The sequence below is a fragment of the Phyllostomus hastatus genome, unplaced genomic scaffold (genome assembly GCF_019186645.2).
Source record: "Phyllostomus hastatus isolate PE091 unplaced genomic scaffold, TTU_PhHast_1.1 phas_contig_402, whole genome shotgun sequence".
Classification (NCBI taxonomy): domain Eukaryota; kingdom Metazoa; phylum Chordata; class Mammalia; order Chiroptera; family Phyllostomidae; genus Phyllostomus; species Phyllostomus hastatus.
This window is the reverse complement of record NW_025333873.1, coordinates 17,516,750-17,544,336: the sequence shown is the minus strand read 5'-3', so window position 1 is coordinate 17,544,336 and position 27,587 is coordinate 17,516,750. Positions and strand designations below refer to the sequence as shown.

At 53.3% G+C, this 27,587-nt stretch overlaps 1 protein-coding gene across 1 annotated transcript; it reads right to left on the bottom strand.

Moving 5' to 3' along the window:
- Positions 1 to 387: 387 nt before the first annotated feature.
- SH3YL1 (SH3 and SYLF domain containing 1) lies at positions 388 to 27,568 on the bottom strand. The gene is made up of 10 exons (XM_045844367.1): positions 27,462 to 27,568; positions 17,084 to 17,194; positions 14,921 to 15,034; positions 13,146 to 13,210; positions 10,973 to 11,085; positions 9,990 to 10,118; positions 7,585 to 7,759; positions 6,929 to 7,004; positions 4,018 to 4,074; positions 388 to 1,279 (listed from the first exon to the last, which is right to left on the bottom strand). Coding segments are annotated over exons 1-10 (1,032 nt in total). The 5' UTR covers positions 27,463 to 27,568; the 3' UTR covers positions 388 to 1,088.
- Positions 27,569 to 27,587: the final 19 nt, after the last annotated feature.

Genomic DNA, 27,587 nt, shown 5'->3' with positions numbered 1-27,587 from the left:
AAGTGCTGGTCAAAGGGTGAAACCTTTCAGCTGTCACAGGAACGTGTCCTGGTGAGCGACAGTGGGGCATGGCAACCCTGGCTGATAACACTGTATTGCACAACTGGCATGGCGCAGAGAGTAGTTCTCGCCAGGAAAAAAACGGCAGGTATGTGAGAGGACGGGTGTGTTGACTCGGTGCCAGCCCTTCCACAGCGCATGTGTGTGTCAAGTTATGTTGTACCCGTTAAATAGTTTACATTTTTATTTGTTGATTATACGTTAACGAAGCTTTACAAACAGCTGGGCAGCCCAATCGCAGAGGCGGGTTTTAACCTGCAGACAAACCACGGGACCCACACTTCCTTTACACAAAGAACACGAGAAAAACAGAATCGAGACATTAGCTTTACATTTAAAGACCGTTTATTTAGGGACAGATGAACCATGTCAACGTAAGTTGATTCTACTGCTAGAAATGAACAAACATACCCTTATAAAGAAAAAAATTAGTGGATACCATCTTTTTTAAGTGCATAGTGGCCGAACATCTCTGTAACAGTACATTTCTACTATATGTGTCTACAAATAATCTTTAAAGGTACAAGATAATTTTTAAGGATTCATATTCTCAGTAACACCTACAATTCTAAGTATTACTACTGCTACTCTATGTAAACTGATTTCTTTTTCTCTTTTTTTGCAAATTGAAACAAATGTATTGGTATTCATGCCTCTACCCTCAAGATTCTTAAATTAAAATAAACAGTTACCATATACATTGCCAAATCAAAAGTTTAGAGATGTTTGAAAATAAACACAAAAGGACTGTGGCCATATAAACTGAGGATCTTAACTATTAAATAGCATATGTGATAAAATTAGTACAAAGCATTTAAAGATGTGTAAGTTAATCATTTATTTACAGATGAGAAAACAAATTCCTTTACATAAAGATACAGGCCTGTCCTTTCCAATCTGGATGCCTTCTATTGCTTATTCTTGTCAAATTTCTAAACTTACACTGAACACTGCTTAACTGGACGGTCAATCCTGTTAGCATGGAAATAATTACTTTCTGTAACTCTCAGAGAAGAGAATAACAAACTTCAATTCATGGTCACGTAGTTGGCTGGGAAGATGCCGATCTGACCGCGAAGCTCCCCCTCCCACCAGTCAAAGTGCGAATCCGACTTCGACGTGACCGTGATTCTGTCTCCAGCTTGGAAGCTCAGATCCCCCGGCTGCTGTCCTTGGAAAGAGTACAGCGCGGTCACTTCCATGGGCCGATCCGACTCGCCTGAAACAGGAAGAGGTGTCTGAGTTATTCACACTTTCTCGGGAAACCGGGGAGCATGTGCGGGTGAAACGTGCCGGCGCCCCCCCGGTGCCCCCGGCCGGGGGCGTCCGATGCCCAGCAGACCTCGTCGTCGCTCACGCCTTCCTTCCCGGCAGAGAGCAAGTGTTCGGTGGTAACACCTCCTGGACGCACAGCAGCCACACTGCGTGCAAACTGCGTGCCAGTATACACTTGGCCATGCATTTAGCAAATATTTCTGGTTATTACTGTTTGACTCGTGAATGACCCATGGGATACTATTATTTGCATTTTTCTTAGTTTAACACGGAGTCACGGTGGCCCCGTAACTCACAGCTGCCACAGAAGAACGACAGGCACTGTGTTCGCTCTGCGCCCGCCGGCCCGGGGTTCTGGCTCAGACGAGTGTGTTGTGCTGTTTTACCGGCACCCCCCTCCCCGCCCTCAGCCCCCAGGCTGCACGGCCACTCCCACCTCTGTGCTAAGTCAGTCCTGTCTCTCAGCACCGAGATGATGTGGAAATGATGATGTCAAGAAGCATATCTACGTATGCCTAACAGAAACTTAAACACAATGTGTAGAATTTAATGTATTACATCAGGAAAAATACTTTGAGAATTGAGGGGCTGACATGAGTACAAGGCATTAAATGTAAACTGCGTGGCACCATGAAAATATAAAGATAATTCCGTGCACTCAGCTGCACGGAATTCGATTTCTGTGTTCCATGCAACTGCGAGGGAACCATGCAGTTCGAGGCTTGTTAGTTGCACCTAAGCACAGGTGCACTGAAAACAAGTCAGCTCTAAAATTGGTCCTTATTTGATCCTGTAGTGTTGTAATAGAAATAACTGAACTTGGCCTGTTAGTGAGAAATAACAAAGTGTTAGTCAGCACTTTGATGAAACCCCATTGACGGGAACACCGAATGGGCGGCCACACAGGATGGCGCTGCAGTCCTTTCTGTGCGTCCCCCTCACGACAACGGAAGAAGCGCAGGAGAGGCCTCCCTGGTGGTCGGCCTGGGGCCGGGGCTGGGGCTGCGGCCCTGCTCCCCACGGGCGGTCAGCCAGGCCAGGACGTGAGGAAGTCCTGGCAGAGTGTACCTGCTTTCAACACTGCTTTCCACAAATCACAGCACTGCAAAGTGACGTTTACTTTTAAAATGCACTCTAAGTTTTCCCTTTTTCCTTCAAAATCCCTTATCTTTGGAGAAAGGACTACAATAAATTCCCATCAACATTAGCCCAGTTCCTGCGGTTTGCACACCTGAACTCGCGCGGCCCTCAGATACAAACACAAAAGCCACCAGCCAGCCAACCGCGGGCAGAACACGTGTGCTCAGGTCCCTGGTCCACTCTCTGCCTTCAGAGCCCTGTTCCGGAGCCCTGTTCTGGTTCTGCTGCTTGTGATCAAACACTTCCCCTCAGGGCCTTTCAGGGACATTTCTAGTATTTACTTGGCGCCTGGGTGCGGACTTCAGAGAACCCTGAGCACAGGAGTCCGGTCCCCACGTCCCTCCACCAGGCTCCTCCCCTCGGTATCCCTGCCGGCACCTGCCCTCACCCCGGCGACTCCTCCCGTCGGCTGACCTCCCCAGGCTGACGGGCCCCTTTCACTCAGGACACCCAAGTCCAAGTCCGACCCCAACAGTCTTTAAAGTCGGAACCTCCAGATGTGCCACTTTGGTAGAAACATCTATGTGCTCACCTCTTTTGCTCCTAAAGGATAAGCTCAGTCACAAAGAGCTAAGTACGTTCTTTTCGATCTTGCAGAGCTTTCTCAGTGAGCCTGAGTCTGTAGCATCCCCATCGGGCATGGTGGGGTGGGGGGACCAACTCCACGCTGCACCCCGGGGCTCTCAGGGAGAGTCACCCGGGCAAAGGGCCCGGAGCTGGGGCCCAGCCAGAGCACCTGGGCCGTGAGCAAGAAGGGCCCGAACCCGTGACCCACCAGGAAGATGTGACTTCTGTTCAGGGGGCTTGGCTTAAGAGACATTTTTGGAATATTTTTATTAATTAAAAAGATGGGCATCTAGTTTCCTTGATATTCTATTCACATGAAACATGATTCTCCACCAGTTAATCCAGAGGGTGGGGTTCTGGGAGCCGTGACAACAGGCATGTGGGAAAATAAATCGGCTACTCAACAACTGTTTAACGTTTGCTCTGGATCTGGGTCCCACTCACCTCTCCAACTAATTGCTGAGGTCTTTCAGAGAACATGTTCTAAAGGATATTAAAGTAAGACTGATCAAAGGACTATTTTTATCATAAGAAATCCGAGTAAGTTTTATGAAGTTGTTCCCCATAACAGTAAAAATATTTGAACTTGAAAAATAAAAATGTCCTTAAAGATATTAAAGATATTCGTGGGGCTGAAACCTGGAGAAAATCAGTAAGGATGCGGCTGCACTTCTCATGCGACAGACGCCGCCGGTCCCAGCCCGGCCACGCCCCCGCAGCCCGGCCACGCCCCCGCAGGCCTGAGGCCCCGCCCAGCAGCGCCCAGGCCCCAGCTCTGGGCTTTTGTCTGTGGCGGCTTCCACGTCACTCCCACCGCCTCAAATTCAAGCAAGAATGAGAAGAAAAGTGTAGCATTTTTTAAAATATAAAGTATTTCTCAAAATAACATGGATAGCCTGAAAATCAAAGAGGTGTCGCACAACCTGCCGGAGTAGGGTCTGTGATGACAAGAAGGATACAGATGATTTTACTCACCGACCCTCTCGCGGTAGCCGGGAAGTTCAGGGTAGAGCTTGTGCTCCTTTCTGTTTCCTGAAACAAAGAAAGCAAGAGGGAACATTTAGAGCTTGCGTCAGTTTATAAAGTGCCTAAGAATGCCAAATCTCGTCCTCGCCAACCAAGTATCTCCAACCCTATAACTGATGGAAATATCATTATTTTATCTGGTTTTATCAGGAAGGAATGCCTGAATAAACCCAGAAAACACACCAGTGCAAGGCAGCTGCTGCACCCGTGATGCCACGTGCCCTGCGGCGAACGCAGACACCTTCTCAGGGAAGTGATCGGAAGTTCCCGAGGAGGGAGAGCCTGTAGCCCCCAAGCCAGCGACCTTTGAACTTCCGTGCTTGCTTAACTCCTAAAATAATTTTTAACCAGCACGTATCCACTCGTATATTTCTTAATCAACACCTAAAAATGTTTACACAAATTAGATTTTGTAAAGCGTGTACTTTTTAGCAAGGATCATTATCAATTTTTTAAAAAGATTTTATTTATTTATTTTTAGAGAGGGGAAGGGAGGGAGAAAGAGAGGGAGAGAAACATCCATGTGTGGTTGCCTCTCACACGCCCTCTACTGGGGACCTGGCCTGCAACCCAGGCATGTGCCCTGACTGGGAATTGAACCAGTGACCCTTTAGTTCCCAGGACAGTGCTCAACCCACTGAGCCACACCAGCCAGGGCCATTATCAATTATTTAAATGAAATAATCATATCTCATTTTTTGGATAAAAGACTTTAAATATCTTAGTGATCTGAAACCCACCATCAGTCATTAAAGAAAATCAACAAGGATTTTTTTAATAGTGAGAAAGTATGCAATATTCATTGGTAACCTTTAAACCATGTTTCATTCCATCTGTTCCAAAGATTTCGTATTAATATGTTAATGTTATATTTTCTGAGACTTTATTTGAGCCAAACTGACGACAGATGCTGGGAGCAAGATCTCAAATGCTACAAATATTATATTTTCCATGTAACAGTTTCTGCAACAAAAATGTGCATAGACACTTATTTTTTAAATTTTATTTTAAGTAAACACAAGGCTCTACTAAATTTCTTATAGATTAAGTTATTACTGTAATCATTTGTACACAATTGATCAAAATCTTAAATATGTCACAAATTTGTTAACTTACTAAACAAAAGTAAAACTGTATTTGAAATGCACATCATTACATGAATGAGACTTTCAAAATTAGTTGATGTTCATGGAATGACTATTTATTTCTACAATGAGAAATAAGTTCAACATCAGTTTCAACATCAAACTCTTTTTCCAAAGGTATAAGTGCTAAGAAAGCTGATTCTTATAAAAACTAGATAGAGCCCTGGCTGGTGTGGCTCAGTGGATTGAGTATCAGCTTGGGAACCAAAGGGTCATAGGTTCAATTCCCAGTCAGGGCACACGCCTGGGTTGCAGGCCAGGTCCCCAGTAGAGGGCGTGTGAGAGGCAGCCACACATGGATGTTTCTCTCCCTCTCTTTCTCCCTCCCTTCCCCTCTCTAAAAATAAATAAATAAAATGTTAAAAAAAAACTAAATAGAGGTAGAAGGTATTTTATAGCAATATAACAATTATTTTATGTCCCTTTGGAGATAGAGGTAAAAAAATCATGGTTATATACCATCAAAACAACAATAATCAAGTATTATTTATAAAATAATATTACTATTATAACTTGTTTTGGTGATAGCTATGTGATTTTTAAAATAATAAGCAGCGATTAGTATGTAATATACAATACTGTTTAATGATAACACTATACGACAGAAACCCCCTGATTAACAAAGCTATTCGCTGCTCATCAGAGCCGTGTGCTAACTACATCCGCATCCACGCTCCAGACTGGATCCCTGTTCTCACTTTCCGGGGGACAACGCAGCAGCACAGTGTGCCTCCGATGATCTGGGTTTGTTTTTCTTACTCGAGTGAAACGAAAGGCAACTGCTGGAAAAGGACGGAAGGCAGGGAGGACAGCCTGTCTGTTCCCAGCTGCACCAGCTCCAGGACAGGACGACGCTGGCAGCCGGGGGTCTGAAGGTTGCATCTCTCAAGTCACCCACCCCCACCCCCGGCGGCGGCACCCTGTGCCCTCCTGGGAGGGTGGACTTGGGCGGGCTAAGGGCACGGCCAGAAACCAGGGGCACGGGGACCTGCAGCCGGGCTGGAGCGGAGCAGGCGGGGACGCAGGACAAGCCTCCTGCCGAGGCGGGTTCACCCCGGGCTCTCCCCGGACAGCAGACCCCGGACAGCAGGCTTCTTTCCAGGGACCTCGGCCACTGCCGCACACACGTGCGCCTGTCCTCCTGGCCGCACACACGTGCCTCCGAGCACCGCTGCTCACCCAGGGGCGCCTCACCCGCTCCGATAAACCACCGCTCCCTGGTGACCTCGGCGCACAAAAAGCGGCCTCCCGAGAGTGACCGTGGTAAAAACGAGAGGCGGAAAGAGGGGTGAGGGCCCCAAGGGGAGCAGTGGGAATGTACTTGAAAGCCATCTCACGGAGTCCTGGGCTCCCAAGACGCGTGACGGAACCCGTATCCAGAACTACACACCCAGGAGTACACGAGGGAAGCAGGCTTACTCTGTTCCCGTGTCTCGTCAGTGGGGGAACAGCCTTCGGGAGAAATGGCAGAGGAGAAAAACTTTAAAGACAAACCTCTTTGCAAACCGGAGGAGCATCGAACGCGCTAGAAGTTCTAACAAGTAGCAGCGAGAATCTGCCTTATGCAGTTAGGAGAGGCTGAGCGTTTTTTTCTCTAATACCCATTAGCTCTTTCAGACGACCGTAAAGCCTAACAATGTAGCTCCTTCTCTTAACAATCACACTTAATAACTGTTTAATTATAACTGCATTAGGATTGCAACAAAAATACGTACCCTGAGAGCCGGAGGTCAGCTGGCCTTGTGCGGGTTGCGGAGGTCTGGACGACGGTTTTGGAGGCAATTCTGTGGCCTGGGAGGAACAAAGGAATGCACGTAATTTTAAAGCCCTGTTCGTGCTTAGGAGCAAACGGCATCTTTTCCTCGTGAGCACGTGTGGCAGCCTCCGCCCCAGCACCTGCTCGAGAAGCTGCCTCGCACGCACAGGTGGGGGTGGGGGTGCGCCCTCGTCACGGGAAGCACCCCTCGTCCAGGTACCCCTGGCAGCGTCTGCAGGTACAGGGACGTGGTGGCGGGACAGGCGGTGACAATTCAAACTCGGTGCGACGGGACGAGCGACCGAAAGTGTGTGGGGGACTAGGGGCCCTCCCCCCGCACTGCCAGGCCCCAGACCAGCAGCTAAGGTCCGAGTCAGTGACGGGCGGGGCAGGTTCTACCCCCGGGGCACGGCAGCTGTGGAGAGCAGCCTGGTTTCTCCTTGAAATCCGCACAGAGGGCGTGTGGGAGCCTGAGGGACCGTTTCACAACGCCTTTACGTCAACGACTTTACGGGGGGAGGGGGGGCCGGCGGCGGCGAGGGGCCTGTTCCCCAGGACAGACCCGGCCACACGGACAAGCCCCCCGGGGCTGCGAGAGGCAGAAGCCGACGGTACCGGAGCCGAAGCCCGCCTCTGTTCCCGGGCCGCCTTCCTGGCGTTGGTTCGCTGCCCTTCGCTCGCGTACTTCTCAGTGAAGGAGTCCAGGACCTCGTACAGGTCCTCCGCCTGGGCAGGCCGCGGCGTGTCTCCGAACAGGATGTCGTAGGCTCGGATGTCCTGACAATAAAACCTAAGGAGAAAAGTCAAACTAAGAGCATTTCTTTTGCAGACACAGATTGTTTCTGGAGTTAAATCCTGCGTGTGTATTTATTCATACGCTGCTTTCCAAACACGAACCACAAGCCACAGCCCAGGTTCAACCCCAGAATGCCCCCCCCCCCGCCCCGAGCTCATCGCTGGAGCAACCACCAGAAACAGACTGATGCACGTCACACAGACACACACAAGCTCGCACACACATGCACACACACACACACACGCAGTCAAACCTCGGCTCTGGAGCGTCTTGGTTCTCGAACACTTCGGTTCTCAGCCAAGCTGTTCACGGAAAAAGTGTGTCTGCTGCCTGACAAAACTCCGGGTCTCGACTCTCCACGACAACCCTTTCGTGCCGACGCGTAAGTGTCCCTCAGGCGACAGACAAGGAGATTCAGTTCTCGAACAAACTGCTTCCCGAGCAGTTTCCGGAACAAATCAGGTTCGAGAACCGAGGTCCCACTGCACGTGCACATCCACGCTTTTGCAAACCCACCTCCACGCACACGCACTTTCACAGGTTTAAGTTTTGAACTTTCTCAGTAACCCCAACCCGAGGCTTTGTGCCAACACATAGGCCTTTGTAGTTCCTTCAGATGCATGTGTGCTTCGAAATCCGGTGAGATTCGCCTTGCGTGTGTGGACGCCCTGCAGTTGGTTAGGCATGTTTGTTTTCGTTTCTCCAGAATTCAGGCGAACTTTGGAAAGTCTTCCAAGGGCTGAAATCGGAACTTCCTAAATGCATTCTTAGCGTGTACTTCTCAAATTTGTAAGAGCAGAAGTAGAAACATCTCCCTTGACTTTCTATGATGAAGAGTTAGCGTCATATACCTAGTCTTCCCCCATCCCTCCCACTTTCTAGTTTACATTCCAGGTTATCGCCCTGCTGCTGAGTCCTGCGTGGACTGCCACTCCTCTGTTACAGGGGGCGGGGGGCGCGGGGGTCTGCCTGCTGTGAGCCGGCCTGTCGGCTCCGGCAGGCTCGCGGCTGGAGGAACTCCTGCCAGGTTCCAGAAGAAGGTCCCTCAAGTTCCAGCTCTCCACCTTTTTCGGTGCCACGCACACGTTTTAGAGGAAACTGCAAGGGCCACTTTGGGGAAATCAACCAGATGCCCGTTTAAAGCGGAAGCTCCTCTTGGCCTGTTAGGGTACATCCAAGTCTGTGTTTTTTTAAAGTCAAAAGTGGCCTCTACTTTGGGGAAGAAAGAGCGTGATCGCAGGAAACCTCTCACGGTGGGAAACGTTCTGATGGACCCAGGAGCTGTGACTGGCACGCCCCTCGAGATGCTTGAGAAATGTGCCTGACATGACACGTCTGACCAGCAGAACACCACGTAGCCACTACCTTGCATTTATGGTGCTTGTAGTGTTAGTGGGAAAATAGGGTTTAGGATGGAATCTTATTGATAGGGGACTCAAGACTTGGAAAATTTTAGCTTAAGGTGAAAAGTTATGAGTCTAGCAAGTCATGTGTATGTTAAGCTTTTGTTTCAGAAACTGCAGATAAGGCCCATCCTGGCTCCCGGGAAAAGCAGGGGACCTCCTGGGGCCCTGGTAGAAGATTACCGCCTGGGGACATGCGAACCTTTGTTCCAGGGAGAGCAGACGACCACCCCTCCCCCTTGGGAACAGCCAACTGCCCCGGACAGGAATGCTGCAGCTTCTGAACCTCAAAGCCCTCCTCCCCCACCCCCTTATAAAAGATCTGGCCAGGAAAGAGAAGGGCAGATGGTTTGTTAGGGTATGAACCCGCCATCTTCTCGGATCGCCGGCCATCTGAATAAAGCGCCCATAAAAGATTCAATCGCTGTCATTGCTTATTGGGTTTGGTAGTGACAGGCAGCCCGAATGCCGGTGTCTTTTCCAGTTACATTATGATACAATCACATATGGCAAAACAAAAGAAAATTATGCTTAGAAAATGTTGGGAGGCAACAATGCAGAACGCGAATCATCTTTAAGGGGTAAAAAGTTTTCCACCCCATTTAATTTTTTGTGTTTTCTAAACTTTCTATAGGTACATAGAATTACTTCTCATTGAATTTTTAAATGAAATGTACACCCAGAGCCACATGCTGATTTGAGAAAAGAATATACAAAGGTACTACTCTGCAAATGCATGAGAACTCCCATGTAAACTTATAAAGTATTGTTTCCTCCTAACAGTTTCTTACATCAGTGAAAATTAGTTGGCTTGCACTCACTTTCGATTGGTTTCTTTCCTTTCAATCAAGTAGCTGCCTTCTAAACTTATGCCGGCAAAGAGCCCTCTGGACTTGCAATACGTGAAGACGGCAGCAGAGCTTCTTAAGGCCACGTTTCCTTCCAGATTCCTGCAAAACAGGCTTCGTGAGAGGCGCTGCACCTGGAGACCCCTCTCTGAAGAGCGCTGGACTTCTGACCCACAGACTGACTTCGGGGGGCCCAGCCTTTCACTCCCTGCTGGCCTGACCTCCTGGGTGGGAGGTGGGGCGGGGAAGCGCAGGTCTGGGGAGCACAAAGTCTGGGGAGTCTGGGGGGGCGGTGGGGGGCGGGGCCACGTCCAAGGGGGGGCGGGGCTTGTGTTTTTCCCTCTGTGGCCCTTTCCCTAAACAGGGAACCACATCTCCAGGGTACGAGACTGTGGATTCGCTGCACCCCGAGTATTTTCATGGAACTTAGATTTTACTGTGTAACTTCTGTGAACAGCCTGGGTTTAAAATATTTCTAAATTGCTCAACAAATGTGAGTAGTACTTCATTCACAGAGAAGAGAAACCCACTGTGTTTTAAACAACACTTCAGTAAAGCACTTCCATTTCAATTTTTCATAATTTAGTTTGAAAAAAAGCCTTTTCTCTCCTGATCAATGGGTCCCGCTACCAGGTACTTAAATTCAACTTGCTTTGGCTCCTTCAAAGCTTGATGTAAATTCTGTATTCACTTCCAGTAGACAGCGTGGCTTGCATTTCAGAATGTTAACTTTGTTGTGTGTGTGCAAAGCTTCTCATTTTAACACACTGGCTATGTTTTGTAAATTTCTTATTGGCAAGCAACCTCAAACCTCCCGTGAGTATAGAAATGATAACATTGTTTCACTTGGACTCAAGTTTCCTCTTAATGCATAACAATGTATAGATTTTTAAACAATATATAGTTTTTAAAACGCTTCTACCCCCCACTGGTCAAATGTACTCGACAGAACTCACCTCCCCAGGGGCCCAACTGCCACAGTGAAGTTCCCTCCAAGGGTCAGGTTACCGCCTTTCGCAAAAGCTTCTACTGCTCGGCTGTAGTTCAAGATTATAACCAGATCGGAGACCTAAAATGCAGAAACCCATCTATTTGAAAACAATTCTGTTTAAACATTGTTTAAAATACATGCAGATTAAAACTGGAATCTACTGTATATACTGCAGCAAGCCCTGCAGTGTCGACAGAGAAGGAACGTGAGAGTCACACTTTTACTTTGACGTGAGGACGTAAGTCACCAGTATCTCCCCTGATGAGGGCGAACCACAGCCCACCTGAGCTCCGCTGGGACTTGCTGGGGGCTTCCTGCATCCCCTGCGGTGGTCCCCTGCACCGCCACGCACCGCAGCTGGTGACAGAGGGTTAGTGGGGCTACGTGAACCGTCACAGAACCAGAGCAGGCCAAACGGGGGTGGGTGGGAGACACGGAAAGGACTTCCTGCCACTAAATACACCCGAAAACCAAGCCAAAGAAGGCAGGCAGGAGAGGGGCCCACCTGGCCTGGGCGTGCTGGTGCCCGCTGACCCTTCCCCACCGGCAGGGCCGCGGGCCGGCACCAGTGCACGGCACGGTGCACTTCGGTTCACGCCACGGAGGCTCAGAACACCAGGGGCACACAGGGCTGCCGTTACCGAGGGACCGCCCCCCCATTCCCTAAGGAAAAGCAACGAGTATGGGGGATGGGAACCCGCAAGGCACGTGGGGCGGAGAAAGCGCCTGCTCCGCAGACTCGCCCGCTGTGGCAGCGCCCCCCAGTGAGAACGGAGCAGTGGCTGATGGGACGTAGCTGCCGTCGAACGAGAGACAGGGTGGCTGCGCGACACGGACCCACGTCTGACGCCATCTGTCGTCTCGGTGGCTGCCGCCGCTACAGGTGATTCCTGCTCAGGGGCACTGTCGGCGAGGGCAGAGTCACGGGCAGGGGCCGGCTGGACAGGGCTGGACAGGGTGGGCCCGCCGTCGGCTCCTGCAGCTCAGACTGCGGGCCCCCTTGCTTTGGGGGGACAGCCAAGCACCTCACCCTACAGAACGTTCACCTTGAACCTTTCTGTCGTGTTTACTGGAGGACGGGTGTACGCTTTACATGCACTCGTCTTCCGAGGAGGCTGCTGACGGGCGCTGTGGCCCCAAATCCAGTTTCCAAAGACTCGTGGCGGAGACGCTCGCGTTCCTCTTTGCTGCGTTAGCTTTACTGACGCCGCTGTTACTTGGTGTCTCACCACTCAGAGGTGAATGTCCTTTGACACGGACCCCGAAGCCCACTCCAGCCTCTCGTGGAGTCTGAGGGGCGTGGACGGGGGCCCCCAGACCTCCCCCCCCATGGCCGGAGGGCGGGCGGGGAGGTGGGGAAGCACAGTCCTGTCTGCGGGCGGCACTGCTGCAGGTTTGGGCCTGGTGGACAACACAACGAAGCGGCGGTCCCAACCCACAACACTGAACCGCGTTCCTCTTGTTATAACAGACTCCTGCAGCAGCGGGAAAAGACGCCAGTCAAGAGGAAGGAGGAGTCAGCGAGACACCTCTCCCGGTGCGGCTGCCGGAATCCGCAGACGGCCGCCCGGGAAGAAAGGACTGGAATTGGGGAGAAAAGGGTCTGAGGGTGTCGGGACGTCAGGCGAGCGATGAGGTAGCAGAGGGAAGACCCTCGTGTGTGGGGGGTGGTCCCCGCGCCTCGGAGCCGGCAAAGCAGCGCCCGAGTGCAGCTCCTGGCCCACCCCAGAAGGAGCCTCAACGGTGAGGAGCTGAGTCGTCCATCTGGTGAACCTGAAGTAACCTGAGTGTTGGACGCCGATGCAGCGTCAGCCCGCGCACTAGCTGAGCCCACCGAGGAGAGAGGTAAGCCGTGAACCGCCAAGTGCAGGCCAGACTGGAGCCCGTCCGCCCTGCGGATGTGCCGAAGACGGGAACACAGTGAACGAAGCGCGTTCCGCTCCCAGAGAGAGGGGAGTGAGGAGAAGGCAACACTGGATGGAGGGAGGGAGGGTTTCGGGCAGACAGCAGGGAGGGCCAAGGGAGCCGCGTCCCCGGGGGGCGAAGGGGGAGCGGGAGGAACTCTCTCCCGGTCACGCGCTCGGTGTCGGTGCTCTGGGAGAAGAGGAGACGGTGTGTGTGCAACGCCTGCCACTCACCTCGATTCCCACCTCGAATCCCCCGCCGAGCCCCGCGATGCCGATGGCCGAGGGCGCCGACCACTCTGGAGGAGAGAAACAGTTACTCCCCCCGACACCAGCACGGCGGAGTCGAAGGGGAGGTGCTAAGAGGGAGTGAGTGTGCTTCTCTTCAAAATAACGAAAAATGGGCATTTTCCTCTACGTTTTAAAATGTTCTTTATATTGCTCTTTATACATAATTTTTAATTTAAAAAATTTGAAAGGCAGACGGTGAGTGTTGCTCGGGTGGGTCCAGAACCGACCTGCCCGGGTTAGAGGAGTTCTGATCACAGAAGTCAGTGTCTGTGACACCAAAGTGACTTCCCATTTCCTGTGTGAGGAACTGGCCCTGTCCCCACCCAGCAGGGACCCGGGGGTGTCCTGTGCCTCCTCTGGGCAGCTCTGAAATGACCCAGAGCCAGGGCTACTGGGCAGGGTAGGGGGGATGTGGGTCTCTACCCCAGGAGGAAGGCCCCCTGGGGCTCGGGGAGCAACCCCAGGGCGGAGGGCTCCTGCACCTGTGTGGGCTGCCCTGTCCAGGGCCGAGGGACCCACTGGGCCGAGGCCTTCCCACGGGTGCGGGCTTGCCTGGCGGGGACGCCCTCTGGACGTGCCCCCACTCTGGTTGTGCAGCTGGGAGGTCCGCCCATAAACACTCAGGCAGTGCTTGAGATGAAGACAGTTCTGTCATTTTTGCGTCACAGCTGGGGACGGAACCCTGAGAGCGGAGCCCCAGCTTTGGAGAGACTCTCCCTCCTCTGGGGACGCCTCCCGGGGAGCCGTGGGCCCAGCACTGCCGGTCCAAGGCCGCGCCCCACAGACACCTGGACACGGCTCTCGTCAGCGAATGTCCCACAGGGCGTCTAACGAAGAGTAGTCTTTGCACAAAGACGTGTTCACTTATGTGACTGAACAGCAAGTGTCAAACTGGTACAAAAGCATTTCAGCTGGTCAGAGCACACCTATATACATTTTAAATATTACTATAGCCCCGGCTGGTGTGGCTCAGTGGATTGAGCACAGGCCTGGGAACCAAAGGGTCGCTGGTTCGATTCCCAGTCAGGGCACACGCCTGGGTTGCGGGCCAGCTCCCCAGTAAGGGGCGCTTGAGTGGCAACCACACACTGATGTTTCTCTCCCTCTCTTTCTCCCTTCCTCCTGCTCTCTAAAATAAATAAATAAAATCTTTAGAAAAATAAACATAAATATTACTATAAATGCTGGTTCTTTGGATTCGAGGCAAATATACTTTGATTTCATCTCTGAAAAACCAAGTATTAGATTTCATGGCAGAACATGGAACAAAATCACATCAACCTCCACATGATTCTGCGCCAGGGACGTCTGTTAAAGCAACTCCCGTAGGAGCCTGGGGAAGTGTCCTGACGGCCCCCACTTCCTCCTGAAACTGCATGGAACAGAAGAAAACCCTGGCACCACGATGTTGAGGAGCAAGAACTCGTATTTAACAGCAGAATGCGAGTTCTGTCATGTTTGGTGTCTGCCCCGTGAAAGGTCCGCGGGTGTGTGCCGGACAGAGCCAGGCCCACCCGAGTCCCGTCTGGCGCCTCGGAGGAGCAGAGAGCTGCGGCCGCCGCCCTCGCTGGGCGGACACCCAGGCGCCGCCGGGGCCCCTGGGGGCGGTCGTCTGGGGCGTGGGAAGCCCGTCACTCTCCGTGTGGAGCAGGTGCGAACAGAGACCGGACGAGGGGGGTGAGGAGTCCCCGCCTCCCACCTGAAGGAGCGCCACTCACTTCCGTCGGGAAGACGCGCCAGCACGACGCCGCTGCCTCCTCGGGCGGTCACCAGGAACCCCGCCTTGATCACCGACAGGACCGCCAGGCCCTTGGCTTTAGCGATCACGTGGGCTGCCGGGGTCAAAGACAGGGACAGGTCAGCAGGTGCAAGCAGATTCCGTACACACGTGCACACACGCGCACACACACACGTGTGCTGGGCTGCCTCCTGGTTCTCACACGAAGCCCAGTGGTGTCTTGGAGCCTCGGATGAAACTAGTCCTGGGACCGGTGGGCGGGGTGGCTCCCACGGGCTTTCGTGTTGCTTTGCAGACGCACACAATTCGTAATTTAAATAACAAGTTAGTATTTTCAAAGAAATTGTGATTTCTTTGTGTTAAGGAGAAAGCTTGAAATGACCTGGCGCCGCAACTTTGACCTTGAGGCTACGCAGTTCACCTTCTACGAATGTGAAAATCCAGACTCAGAAACAGAAAATTAAGTGGTTTTGCCCCTTTAAGGCATTTTCAGCTTTATAAGACGGTCTGCTATATTATTCGAGTGCCCTGGAAATAGGATTCAGTGTATAAAATAGTGGTTTATTCACATGTCAGGGAAGTACATGCACAAAGAGCCTCACTGTTCTGTGGATTTATTTACACAATACTATGTGTTTCAAATAACACTGAAAACCTAAACGGTGGAATCATTTTAGAGCCTCAATTTTATTTTTAACATAATTTAACATAATCACTTCAGCTAAATGTTCTGTCAGGGACGTCAAACCAGAGGCTGTGTTCAAATGCACGAAAAAGGTTTTGTAGGTGTCCCCAGAAAAACACTGAACTTCTGACATAGTCACGCACATCACTTCCAGATTTGAATCAGCGCATTAATGCATCCTCTCTGAGACACTTCATCAGAGAGCACAAAGACCTTTCTGTGCAGGACAGCTGTGGGGCGGTTCGTCATTCATTAAAGCCGGCTTCCTAGGTGGCCGTCCACCGAAGCGCAGCTTAGTTTCGCACTTGAAAATGTCATAAATACATTGTAACAAGGTTGCGAGCGATGTTCTACGTTTACCGCCTCCGTCCGCAATCTCCCTCAGCATCCCACACGGCAGTCTCACTGCTATTTAGAAACACAGACACAGCAAAAGCATGTGTTTACGATGAACATGTGTCATGCTCTGGAGCAGTGTTACCAAAAATTCAGTCTTTCTGGTTGAGCCTTCAAGTCCTAAAGGAGTGCTCTCACCCCTGCCTGTGCACGCACGTCCCTGCAGAGCCTGTGAAAATGCGGACGCAGTCAGTCCGGAGCACCCCGGGGACCTGCATTTCCAGGGAGCCCCCACCGTGCGGGGAGTAGCAGGGGTTCCAAAGCCATGTTTTCTTAAGGTGGCTGGACCCAAACCACAATTAATATCATTAATATCACGAAAACAACAAATTTTAAAAGGTTTGGGCATTTAAAGTTCTGTTAAATAACGTCAGAAAATGTGGCTTGGGACTCTGAGCTGGCTTCTTCAACGCAGGAGCAGAGGCGGGCCCTGCGGTCATTGGGGGTCCCGAGGGGGACTCGTCGGCCACACCGCCCACCCGGCCTGGTCTGCATGTGCGTCTCCTGCCAGCGGCTCACCTGGGACCAGGTCTGAGGCACAGGCCTGACTGTGTAAGAATCGCACGAGGAAGGCGTTAAAAACCTGCACCCTGGCCACACTGGCTTGGGGGAGGGTCTGATTCAGCAGGTTTGAGGGAGTTATTTTTATGGCCCAGAAATACTGATGTGCAGATGTTTTGAGAATTATTGATTAATGACCTCCTAAATCACTCTGAACGGTAAATAGATAGAAAGAGGAAACACAAAAATTAAAATTTGTTTCTGAGATTAGCTAGTGTGTTTGTTTGCAAGGGGAGCTTGCAAAGTCCTCAGAAATGGAGGACAAAGACAGGTGAGTGCAGGTAAAGGCCCAGGTGGAGGGCACAGGGTGCTGGGGGGGGCAGCTGGGTGGTGAGACAGGGGAGGGGGAGGGAGCGGGGAGAGGAAGACCCACCAAGAGAAGGAGGTGGTCCGAGGACTGGCTGCCCTCAGGGGTCCGACAGCCTGAAGTCAAGGAAGGCAAAACCCAAGTTAGAACACAAAACAGTTGGGCAAGGAACAGTGCACATCTTGGTTACCTACCAGGAATGATCTTATCAGGTCCATTTCTGGAGGTTATTTCTGTGAATTCTCTCAGAATTTTAGCAGCCTTTTTTGCTTCTGATTTCAAATTGGAAGGTATAGGGTTATTCACTGAAACATTAAAAAAAGATTTTAATGGCAAAGATCTAAGTAGAATTTAGAAATTAACTGTAATTTCACTTTTAAGTACACAATTAAGTATTAACAAGTCATGTCCTACCCAACACAGAAAATGAACTAAATACTCAATTGTTCATTGTTTCACCTCTTCATTCCTAGCAAATTAAATCCGCTTGGAGATTACGGAACCCTTAAACATCTCAGAAACTGTACAATCATGGGATTCTAAAGGATCTTAAAATCTAGTCCAATCTCTCAATTATGTAGGTTCTCCCAGCAATTCTTAACTCACCTCAATGCTAATAAAAACATTAAAATATTAAGAATTTTAAAAAGATGTATTTTACAACTGACTGTAATAGATCACATAAAATTTAATACAGTTGGCTGCTTTTGTCAAAAATGCTTGAACTGTCTTTGCAGATTTTCCTTGTCAGTGGAACCCTGGGACACTCGGGAATGCAGGGACTTCTCCGAGTTGCGAGGCAAGCACTCGCTTGTGTGGCACTTCGCGCTCAGACGCTGCTTGTGCGGCAGCTGAAAAACACCAACACTCTCCCTTCCACGTCCTGACTTCTTCCGGCCGGGCTGGTGAGCAGACGGGCAGAGACAGAGTGACGGGAGGAAGTCCAAGGGCGATGCGTGCGCGGGGGGGGGGCGGGGGGGGGACGGACGACGACTCCCACGGGCACGAACTCTCCGCAAAAACCCCCAGACACCGCGGCAACGCTGGGAACACAATGGGGACACAACGGGGTTTGGGAGGAAGGAGAGTGGGTGGGGGAGGGGGACAGCGTCTCAGGAGGGAGAACGGGCGGTTCACAGGCGGCTGAGGGAGAACGCGGCAGGAAAACCCTGGCTGGGTGACCCAGGGACCACGGGACAACACAGGGCTGCCCCGCTGGCAGGCCCCTGCCGGAGGCCCACTCGCCGACCACACTGAGGTCAAGTTGGGCTAAGGCTGCATCTTCCCTGTGGAAGCGTTTCTCTAACCACTTGGACGAGAAAGGAGAGGGGGTCAAAGTTCTCTCCAGGTCTCTTGTTTCTTAATAAACAGCTTAAAATCAATATCCCAAAAGGGTAGCTTCAGGGTGGCAGAATGTGGTCCCTTCAGTGAGGACCCTTCCAGCGCAGGAGCACGAGGGGGCGGGCCCTTCCCCGCCACAGGGCAGGGTGTGCACGCAGGCAGCTAGTTATGAATGAGGGAGGGAAGCGGAGGGAGTTAGACGGATTGGACAGAACGATGTCTGCATGAGGTTACTAGGAGCACGAGCCTGCTTGCTTCCCCAGAGGCGACAGCTTCTCCAGGGAGCTGCAGGCGCACCCCCACGTGCCCGGGGAAGGGACAGGCAAGGGGAGGGACAAACCAGTGAAGGCGGAGGTGAGCCAGAAGGGTGGGCGACCACACAGGCCTGTCCAGGGGTCTGCTGGTCGGGGGTGGACCCATCAGAGGCCCCAGAAAGCTTGGGAAGTTGACTGGTTATTCTGACAAAGCTCCTGGTCCTTCCCAAGCCCGAGACAGTGTGGTCCCAGAGAACAAAGCCCCCCCCCGCCCCCCGGAACAGCCAGTGTGTCCCTCCATGGTAGCCGTGCAGGTCCGAGGACATCAGGGGACTTGGTGTAACCCTGCTGCTCAGCCCACCCAGCCGACGCCTCACTGTGCACAGACGGCGACTCTGGCTCCGGAAGTTCCCTCGGCCGGTTCTCGTTCCCCCGTTTTTGTGCAGATTACGTTTACGACGTTCTTTGAATCCTGGAGCAAATTGTACAACATGCTCCTGTGTCCTTGTCTGGTAACTGCTTTGTCTCTGTTCTTCCTGGGTTTGCTTCTCACCAATCGGTCTCCTAGCCACGGACTGCATTTTCCCGTCCCCGCCCCTCGCTGGTAAAAGTGGGGAACCCAGCAGGTTGTCCCGTCAGGTCTCCCTTCCGTCTCCTTGGCGCCCTCTGCTCTCCGCGTCTGCCTCGCCAACACCCGCCCGAACCCACGCCGTCCCTTCCACCCACCGAGGGCCCGTGTCCTGGGACCCACCCGCCTGCGCCCCTCGTGCTGTGCCCGGACTCCCGTTGTCTATGGGGACTGGCCCCTCCAGAGCTCGAGCCCTCGGTGGGCTTTCACCGTCTTCTCTGGCCGGTTACACCGACGGTCTTGCCAACTCGGTCACAGCTTCTGCGGCCTTCCTCTCCGTGTTCCGGGGCACTTCTCCATGTCTTACTGATCTACACGCTGAAGGAATTAACGCTTTCTCTACAATGTGAGTTACAAATGTTCGTTTCCTGTTTGCCACTTCTCTTTCGAATTTTCTTATGATCTTTCCACTTTTTGTCTTAATGAACTAAAATTCATCTTCCGAGTCTTACAAGAGTTTTAACTAAAGAAAGTAATTAACTCTGAAGTTCATACAGAAAAATAAGCAACCAAGAAAAAGGAGGAGAAAACATGTTAAGGCAGAACAGCGAGGGGACGAGCTGTGCCAGAAGGTCTGTCACGGAGCCCGGCTGACTGCAGGTGCAAACGTAAACAGAAGCACCGAGGTGACGACGTGGGGAATCCAGAAATCGACCAAACACACTCGACACAATGATTTAATAAAGATAAAGACAGCACCTCGAATCACTGTGATAAAGCTCTATTGTACAGTAAGTAGTGGTCTTTGGGGGAAAAGAAAAAACAATAAAGATTCATCCACAGACGCATGTTACACAAGGATAAACACTAAATTTATCGACATTTTAAAATGCCAAAAATCAAAGCATAGAAGACCCAGGAATTGTTGGAGAATTACTCATCAAATCAACAGCATGAGAGGCCCAGGCATGACAATCTTCCTATACTTTTAAGTGATCAGAAATTATGGCATAAGCACATTGTAGAAAAAGGAGAAAGTGTAAACAGACACATGTTGAAGGAGGAGAAGCATTCCGGCCACAAATAGCCAGTTCTGCCGCTGGCGTTTCGGTAGTTCGATCGATTCCTCTTGCTGAGCAAGCGGCTGCTGCCCTGTCCAGCTTCTACAGATTCCACTGCTGGATGGCAAGTATCTTGAGACAGGAACTTAAGAGTTGGACATAAGAGCTTTTTAAAGGTTCTTATTACATTACTGAATAGCCCTCTAAAAGCACTCCCCAAGAGCAGGACCACTGCGCACACAGCCAGGGGGGTTCCCGAGCCCGAGGCTGGGCAGCAGCTCGGACGCCGGAAGGACGGCCCCCGAGTCCGAGTCCGAGTCCACTGAGTGCTAGGGGCTTCTCCCCTTTTGTTCGCTTCTCCTGTTCCGCCTATTTTCTGTCTGTGTACACCCTTTTTGTGTATCGATTACATCATTACGATTCGGCAGCACCTCTCCTGGCTTTCTGTTTTAATCGTCTTTCTATCTGCTATGGTGACTCAAGGCCTTAATTAAAAAGTTATACAGCTGCTATTCCGTATTACCCTCCAGAGCTTTTCCTTTACATGAGATATGCAACCCATCTCGACCTTGTGTTGGTCTAGGGTGTGAACTAAGACCCCAACGCTTTTTGAGTGTATTTACAAGGCAATGTACTGACTGATCTACAGCATTTCATGAGAACCACCACCTTCGTGACAGAAGCCACGAAAGAGTCCCCACGCGCACACACACCCGGGGCGGCAGAAGCAGTGCACAGCCGTGAGCGTGTGACACAGACTCCATCCTTGTACTGTTTCCCGTGCAAACAACTGCAAACCCACCTCTTCCCGCCCCTGTGCATTAAAGCTCCTATGACGAGACACGGCAGATGCCGCCTGCCTGGACGGGCCCCTCCGGGAGGGAGGGACCCTGCTGCTCAGCCGGAGGGCGCCCTGGGTGCGGGGCGGCAGGTTGGGCGACCGGCAGCCCGGTCCAGCCCCTGCTGCATCTTGGGCTTCGGAGGGAAGAATCCTTTCTGTGTGTCTAGTGGTGCGAAAATCAAACAAATACTTTGTGGGAAGGCACGTTTTTAAAGATGAAATGGGTAAAATCACATCCTAGATCAGCAGTAGCGGCTGGACATTTGTGACCTATCTTGATGACAAGGAACACTTTGAACCAGGAGCTGCAAAATGTTCTCCCATAAAGATCAGTCTTCTCATCAGCAGACTTGTGTTACAAAAAAAAAAATCTCACCCTGGCTGGTGTGGCTCAGTGGACTGAGCACAGGCTGTGAACCAAAGGGTCGCTGGTTCAAGTCCCACTCAGGGCACAGGCCTGGGTTGTGGGCCAGGTCCCCAGCAGGGGGCACATGAGAGGCAGCCACACAGTGATGTTTCCCTCTCTTTCTCTTTCCCTCAGTCTAAGACTAAATAAAATCTTTTTAAAAATATTTAATAATTTCAGTTTTCATTTAAAAAATGCAGAGGTTTAAACCCAACACATGTCTTATCTACCCCTTTAAGGAAAAATATTGCCAACTTCTGACCTCTTGAAATATTCCTCAAGATGCATTTTAAATGCTGCTTCCACATGAAACCACGTGACAGGGCCCCCTCCACTGCAGGGCACCCGGGCAGCACGACAGGGTCCGAACGGTGCCCGGCCCCCTGCTGGCCCAGGAGCACCCGCCGGGGGCAGCCAGGCAGTGTCTGCACTTCAGCCCGCACACGACACCCAGTGCCCTGAGGAACAGGGACAGACCTGCCCCGCGTCTGGTGACATGGCGAGGGGGCACGCAGCAGCCATGTTATGTCTAAGACGCCGCCCCACCCGAGGTTGCTTGGGGGGGGGGGCGACCTGAGCTGCCTCCGCAGAGGGAAGTGCAGGGCCAGCCTCCCTTCAGGGTCGCGGGTCCTCCCCAGGGCTCTCTCCCTTCTCTGCAGCCTCAGGCCTGCGGCTTTGAGCGCCATTTATGCCTGATGATTCTCCAAGTTTCATCTACTCCTGATCCTTCCCCTACATTCCAGACCCGCAGCATCAGTGACCTGCTCAGCCCAAGAATCAGCTGAGCGTCTCCCAGGAAACATGGGTGCTGCCTCGCCTGCTGCAGCTTCCCCCGCAGGCAGGACCCGCCCCGTGGGAGGGCCCGCTGCACCCTGGGCCGACCGGGCGTCTGTTTCTCACGCGTTTCACTGGCACGTGGGCACACGGGCCGCCCTGTGGCTGACTGTGATGTCGCCAGCACAAGCCGTGATGGCCTGTGGTCACTGCCCAATAAGTATTTGTTTACGGGTAAAGTGTCTGTGTGGCTTTGGGAATTAGAGGTGGAGCCCCCGTGAGAACTAGGGAAGGACCGTTTGCCCGGGAAACCCAAGGGGTCCACCAGCGAGCACCCCGGCAGCGGGGCGCCCCTGCCCCTCCGTCTGCGGCACTTCCCAGACCGTGAGAGAACCGTGAGAGAAAGGAGGGTGGAGGGAAGCAAGCTGCAGGTGCTGGTGTCCTGCCCTGAGCGAGTCTCCTTCAGGTCCTCCCCGGAAAGGGGGCACAAGGCGAAACAAACATCCCTGCAGGGCGGGGCCAACCCCACGGCTCGGGGCCAGTCGAGACAAGATAAAGCCTGTAGCGCAAGACGGTGTCACTCAGTGCCAACCAAGGCGGCTGACCCCGGCCATCCACGGCACTGGGCACTTGGGTTCAAGGAAGCAGCTGCCTAAGTTACACCAGGCGCCCTGCCAAAGGCCTGCCAGGGCGGCACACCCAAGATACCGGCCCACAGACCTGCCTGCAGGGAGGGCGCGCCTGCTGATCCAGCGCTGGGGGCTCCTGGCCCCGAGCCACGGACTTTCCCAGCCCAGGCAGGCGCCCAGAGTTCGGGTGGAATGGAGGTGGACTTCAGGGCCACCACCGAGACTGCAGACCTCCAAGCGCCAAGGGGCTGCCCCACGCTGTGCCGATCCCCGGACGGCCGTGCTGCCGGAGGCCCGGGCCCGCCGGACCAAGGGCGTCACTCGTGCCGCCGCTGACCTGGCCCCGGAGACGCTGCCTCACGAGACGCCGAAGGCCCCCCTGCCCACCACGTGGTCTCCAGACCCGCAGACCGCGGCTCTGGGCCTCGGGTTCGTGCCCCCCGATTCTCTCCCGTGACGCTATCACTGACTGTCTCTGAGTGATCAGTGCTAGTGCCGCCATTAGGTTGGTGTGGACCTGGATTAAACCTGCATTGATAACACCCGAGGGAGCAGCGCAGTCACCTGCGCTGTCTCCCTGTTACTCCTTGGTGCCCGTGTCACCTGTAGGACGGTGGCTGTACAGGCGGCTCAGCGCTTTTGGCTCCTGAGGTCCAGACTGGATGACCCCAGCGAGGCCGAGTCTGGCTTATAGGAAGACTATGTGGAGAAACACACGCTCGTGACCCAAACACCCGACCACGGACACCAGCGAGCGGTGCTCCCAGCGCCCTCAGGCAGCCCAGCGGCTGGGGGCTGGGACGAGGGCGGCTCACCCGAGAGTCCCTCCGGCTGCAAGGCCCACAGCGGCGCCCACAGGGAACTCTGCTGCCCTGCATGGAGCTGCAAGGCCAGGCCTTGTGGACGCAGCAGGGACTGGCAGCGCCCCGGGGTCGAGGGTGCCTGCAGACCGAAAGCAGATCTGAGTGGGCAGCGAGCAGACCGGAGTCTTCCTCAGCCGCACCCCGATCGTGGCTGCTTCCAGGAAGGGAGCGAGACCCACGGCCCCATTTTTGTATTCCTGGCACTCGGGCTTTGTGGTTTGAGGCTCCTCCCTGTGCATCTGTCTTTCCTCCCCACTTCCCTTGTATAACCCCCTTCCCACCCTGGACTGCAGTCCCGACAGACAGACAGGCCGGGAGACTCCTCATCTCTGTGCCCCACATGCCTGTTCATGTGTGCTCCCAGACGCTCAGCACTTCCCGTCGGACTGAGTTAGCGACCAGTGAGACCTCCTCCTTCTGCTGAGCACCCGCCTTTTCTTTCAGAGTCGGCACCAGCCTGTCTCTCTCCACGGACGCTGCCCCCCAAGTGGAGCAGGTGACCCCAGCGCTCCTCCTGGGCCCCAGGACCTGGTAGCCACAGCTGGTCCACGGTCAGCAAACACTGGGCCAAGGGCTGGTGGGGGCGCTGCCAGGATGACCGTTTTCCAGGTGCTTGCTGCAAGACTTTGTCACCCCGGGGGGGGGGGGGGTGCTGAGGAAAACACCATGCAGAGGGGCAAGAGCCGGAGAGAGAAAACCTGGGCTCTGCTGGCCCAGCTGAAGCCACAGCAGCTCCGAACCGCCCCGTCCCATGGGCCAGGGGCAGCCTCTCCTGTAACAGCAATTTGGACCAGTTTCTGTCATGTGCAACTGAAGCCCAGTACACAGTCCGTGACTCTCACCATCCCCCCAAAGACGTCCTCTGTGATCTCCGCGCCCAAGCAGAGCTACACACCAAACAGGCGGCTTCCCAGCCGAGAGCTGCTGCTGCGAACGCCCTGCCGCAGGGAAGGCCCTGCCTCCGCTGTGCACCCCTGGGGATTCGGGTGCAGCCAGGGAGCCTGTGGGCCTCGGAGCTCGACCGGCAGCCAGAGCAGAGTCCTGTGCCAGCACCAGCCGTCCCCTGTCGCTGCAGGTGGGCGTTGGCAAGGTGAGTCACGGCAAGCACACCACTGTGTTCAGCTGAACCACGGGAGAACCTGGCTAACTTGTTGGAATAGTGCAGATTCTATTAAATTTCTGATAAAATCACACTGCCTGGTCCTAGGTACACACAGTGACTTTCTGTCAGAGCCCACAACTAACAATGCAGGTCTATGCTGCCACCCCTGCTCTCAGCAGCCAATCAGGGCATGCCCTCCGCCCCCTACCACCCACAAAGCACAGAGCATGCTTGATCGGACATGGCGGAGGTCAGGAAGACAGAGGTCACGACTGAAGAAGCTCCTTAAACTCTAAATCGTGCTAAGCATCAGAACAATCATAAAAGTCCTAAGTCTCCTGAATTCCAAAGCAAATTCTCTATAAACACCCAAGTTTCCTCCTGGCAGGAGGAGAGCTGCCAAACCTCAAGTTAAGAAACTTAGAGGTGAAGTCTTCTTTAAAAAGTAATTAAAATATTTGGAAAATTTCATACTAAGGTTATTTTTTTTAATTAAGAGAAGTTTATAAAATACTAGGGAGAAAAACTTTTACTTTGGAAACCTCCAAAGCTGGAAATGGGTTTCCAATGTGGAAACGATTCCCTCGTTGATCACGGACAGCAGCTCAGGCTGAGGCCCTGGGGGCAAACAGGGCCTTCAGAACCCCTCCCCAGTAAGCTGGGTGGGGGCCAGAAAACTGACCGGTCCCCTGTCTGCCTTCCACCAGGGTCTGGAGTGAAGGCAAGGGCGGGGGGGGGGGGTGCAGGGTTCCCAGACCTTCTCCCACCAACAGGCACCATTACTTTTCTTAGTGCACTCGGCCGTGAGAGGGGCACCTCTGGGTAAAGGCCAGAAGTTTAGGAATTTGGTTTCTGAATTGCTGTTAATTAGATGTTAATCAAATTATTAAACCTTATAATTTATATGAAATAGAGGTTACCTCACTAAAATTGATAAAATCCCAACTAAAATCAAAAGAGCTAAAATGGTACTAAGAAATATTTAGAATGAGTTAAATCTTGGCCAAAACAAAAGAAACTTCACCTATGTAATCTTTAAAATGACTTTTAAGGTTGTCTTTAGCTCAGAACTTTTACTAGAACATCAGCTGCGAATCCCACTGCTTGGTAACTATGGCCATTGTTTGTGAAACCAATTCTTATCTTTCAGCCTTGGATTAACTACTTCCTTTGATTGAAGAGACAAAGTTGTCAGTTCTAGAAATCAAAACCGGTCTCTCTGGTCAGATCATTAGCTTCCCTAATCCAAATTCCTAACTCAAACTTTAAACAAAACTGATCGTGTGAATGCAAACATTCGTGTGGCCAGGGCTGCTCTTCCCGCTCCCAGGTGCAGATGGGGGGGGGGCAGAGAGTGGGGAGTGATGAGAAACAGGGCTTCCAGCGGAAGGGGACCTCTCCCCGCCCCCAAACCGAAGCTCACAGGACCCTGGCTGGGGGCGTGGGTTCGTGTCTGTGCTGTCAGATCAGCTGGTGCAGAGTGGGCTCTTCCCAGGAAAACAGAAAGCTCAGTGTGCTCACGAGCTATCCTGCTGCAAGTAAGACAAGGTATGGTCGGGGGGGACTTCTGTGACCACCACCCACCAGCCTGGCTTCCTGTCCTTTGGGAACACCCCACCCCCGCTTACTTCTAAAGAGTGAGAGCCCTCCTGAGAACTGTGATTTCCTAAATTTTCCTAAACGGGATAAAAGCATCGAATCGACCTTGATGAGCAGAGATCTCTCCAATTACTTTTTTCAATGTCACAAAAGATCAGGGCAGCATTCACACACTCGACGGAGATTTTGTCTAAGTAGGGCACTAGTAAACCAAGTAACCCACCCTCCTGAAACACGAGGAGCCGCGCGAAGCTCTCACTTGTTCTGACCACTGCAACCTCCAACCCCCTGCAGCCACCGCGCAGGCCCGCACACAGGGGCCGGACCCCTCTAGGGAGTCCTGCGGGGCAGTTCCCGACTTTCCTCCCGATAAACGACAAACGGCTCGCGAGGACCACTCCTGGGCCCCTCGGACGGGGGCAGGGTCCCGCGTCGGTGTCGCCCGTGTCCGTCCTTCCAACGCTGGCAGCAGCAGTGGTGACCCTGGAACGCTGGTTGCAACCAGTGGGGCGGGGACGGCAAGTCCCGTCCAGCAGGGCGGACCTGTTTCCGCACCGTCGGGCGCCGGTGGGGCGGTTTCCACCCGTTCCAGCGAGGGGGCGCCACCGGCCCGCACCGTCGGGCGCCAGTGGGGCGGTTTCCACCCGTTCCAGCGAGGGGGCGCCACCGCCCCCCCGCGGGGGTCCGCGCCGGCCGGCTCTCCCGCTCAGTCCGGCTCCAGGCTGTGAGGCTCAGGGCGGGGCCTCGCTTCCCTCCGGGGACCCCCACCGCGCCCGTCACCCCGCCCTTCCTGCCCCCACGCCTCGAGCACACGCCAGCACCGAACCCCCACGCGGACGGGGACGAGAAAGACACTAACGCGAGGCCCGGCACAGAGGAGGCGCTCAGGAGTAACTGCAGCCGCTCGGACGGAAACTTCACGAGCAACTCGTCCGCGGGTCGGACACCCGGGAGGCGGCCCGCGTCCCGGCGCTGCGTGCGGGGCCCGAGGCGACGTCGCCCCGGACTCGCTGTGACGGTTCGCGGTGGGTCCAGCGCCCGTGGGTGCGCGTCGTCTCTCCCCCACGGACCCGCCCCAGCAAAGCTCTCCCGGGGGGAGGGGGAGGGGGCCGCGACCCCGGGGCGGGTACTCACTCGTGCCCCCGGCCCGGCCCACGCCGGCGCCCCTCGAGCCGCGGACGCCCGGCCAGGAAGAGGAAGGGCGCGCTCCTCCCGGCCCCGCCTCCCAGCGCGGGACCGCCCCCGGCGCGCACCTGGACA

Excerpts from the sequence above, each read along its gene's own strand:
- SH3YL1 (XM_045844367.1), bottom strand. Across the intron at positions 7,760-9,989 it reads AGGAAAGAAACCAATCGAAA|GTTTTATTGTCAGGACATCC; the intron begins GTGAGTGCAAGC and ends TTTTCTCCTTAG. Across the intron at positions 7,005-7,584 it reads AGAGGCGGGCTTCGGCTCCG|GCCACAGAATTGCCTCCAAA; the intron begins GTACCGTCGGCT and ends TGTTCCTCCCAG.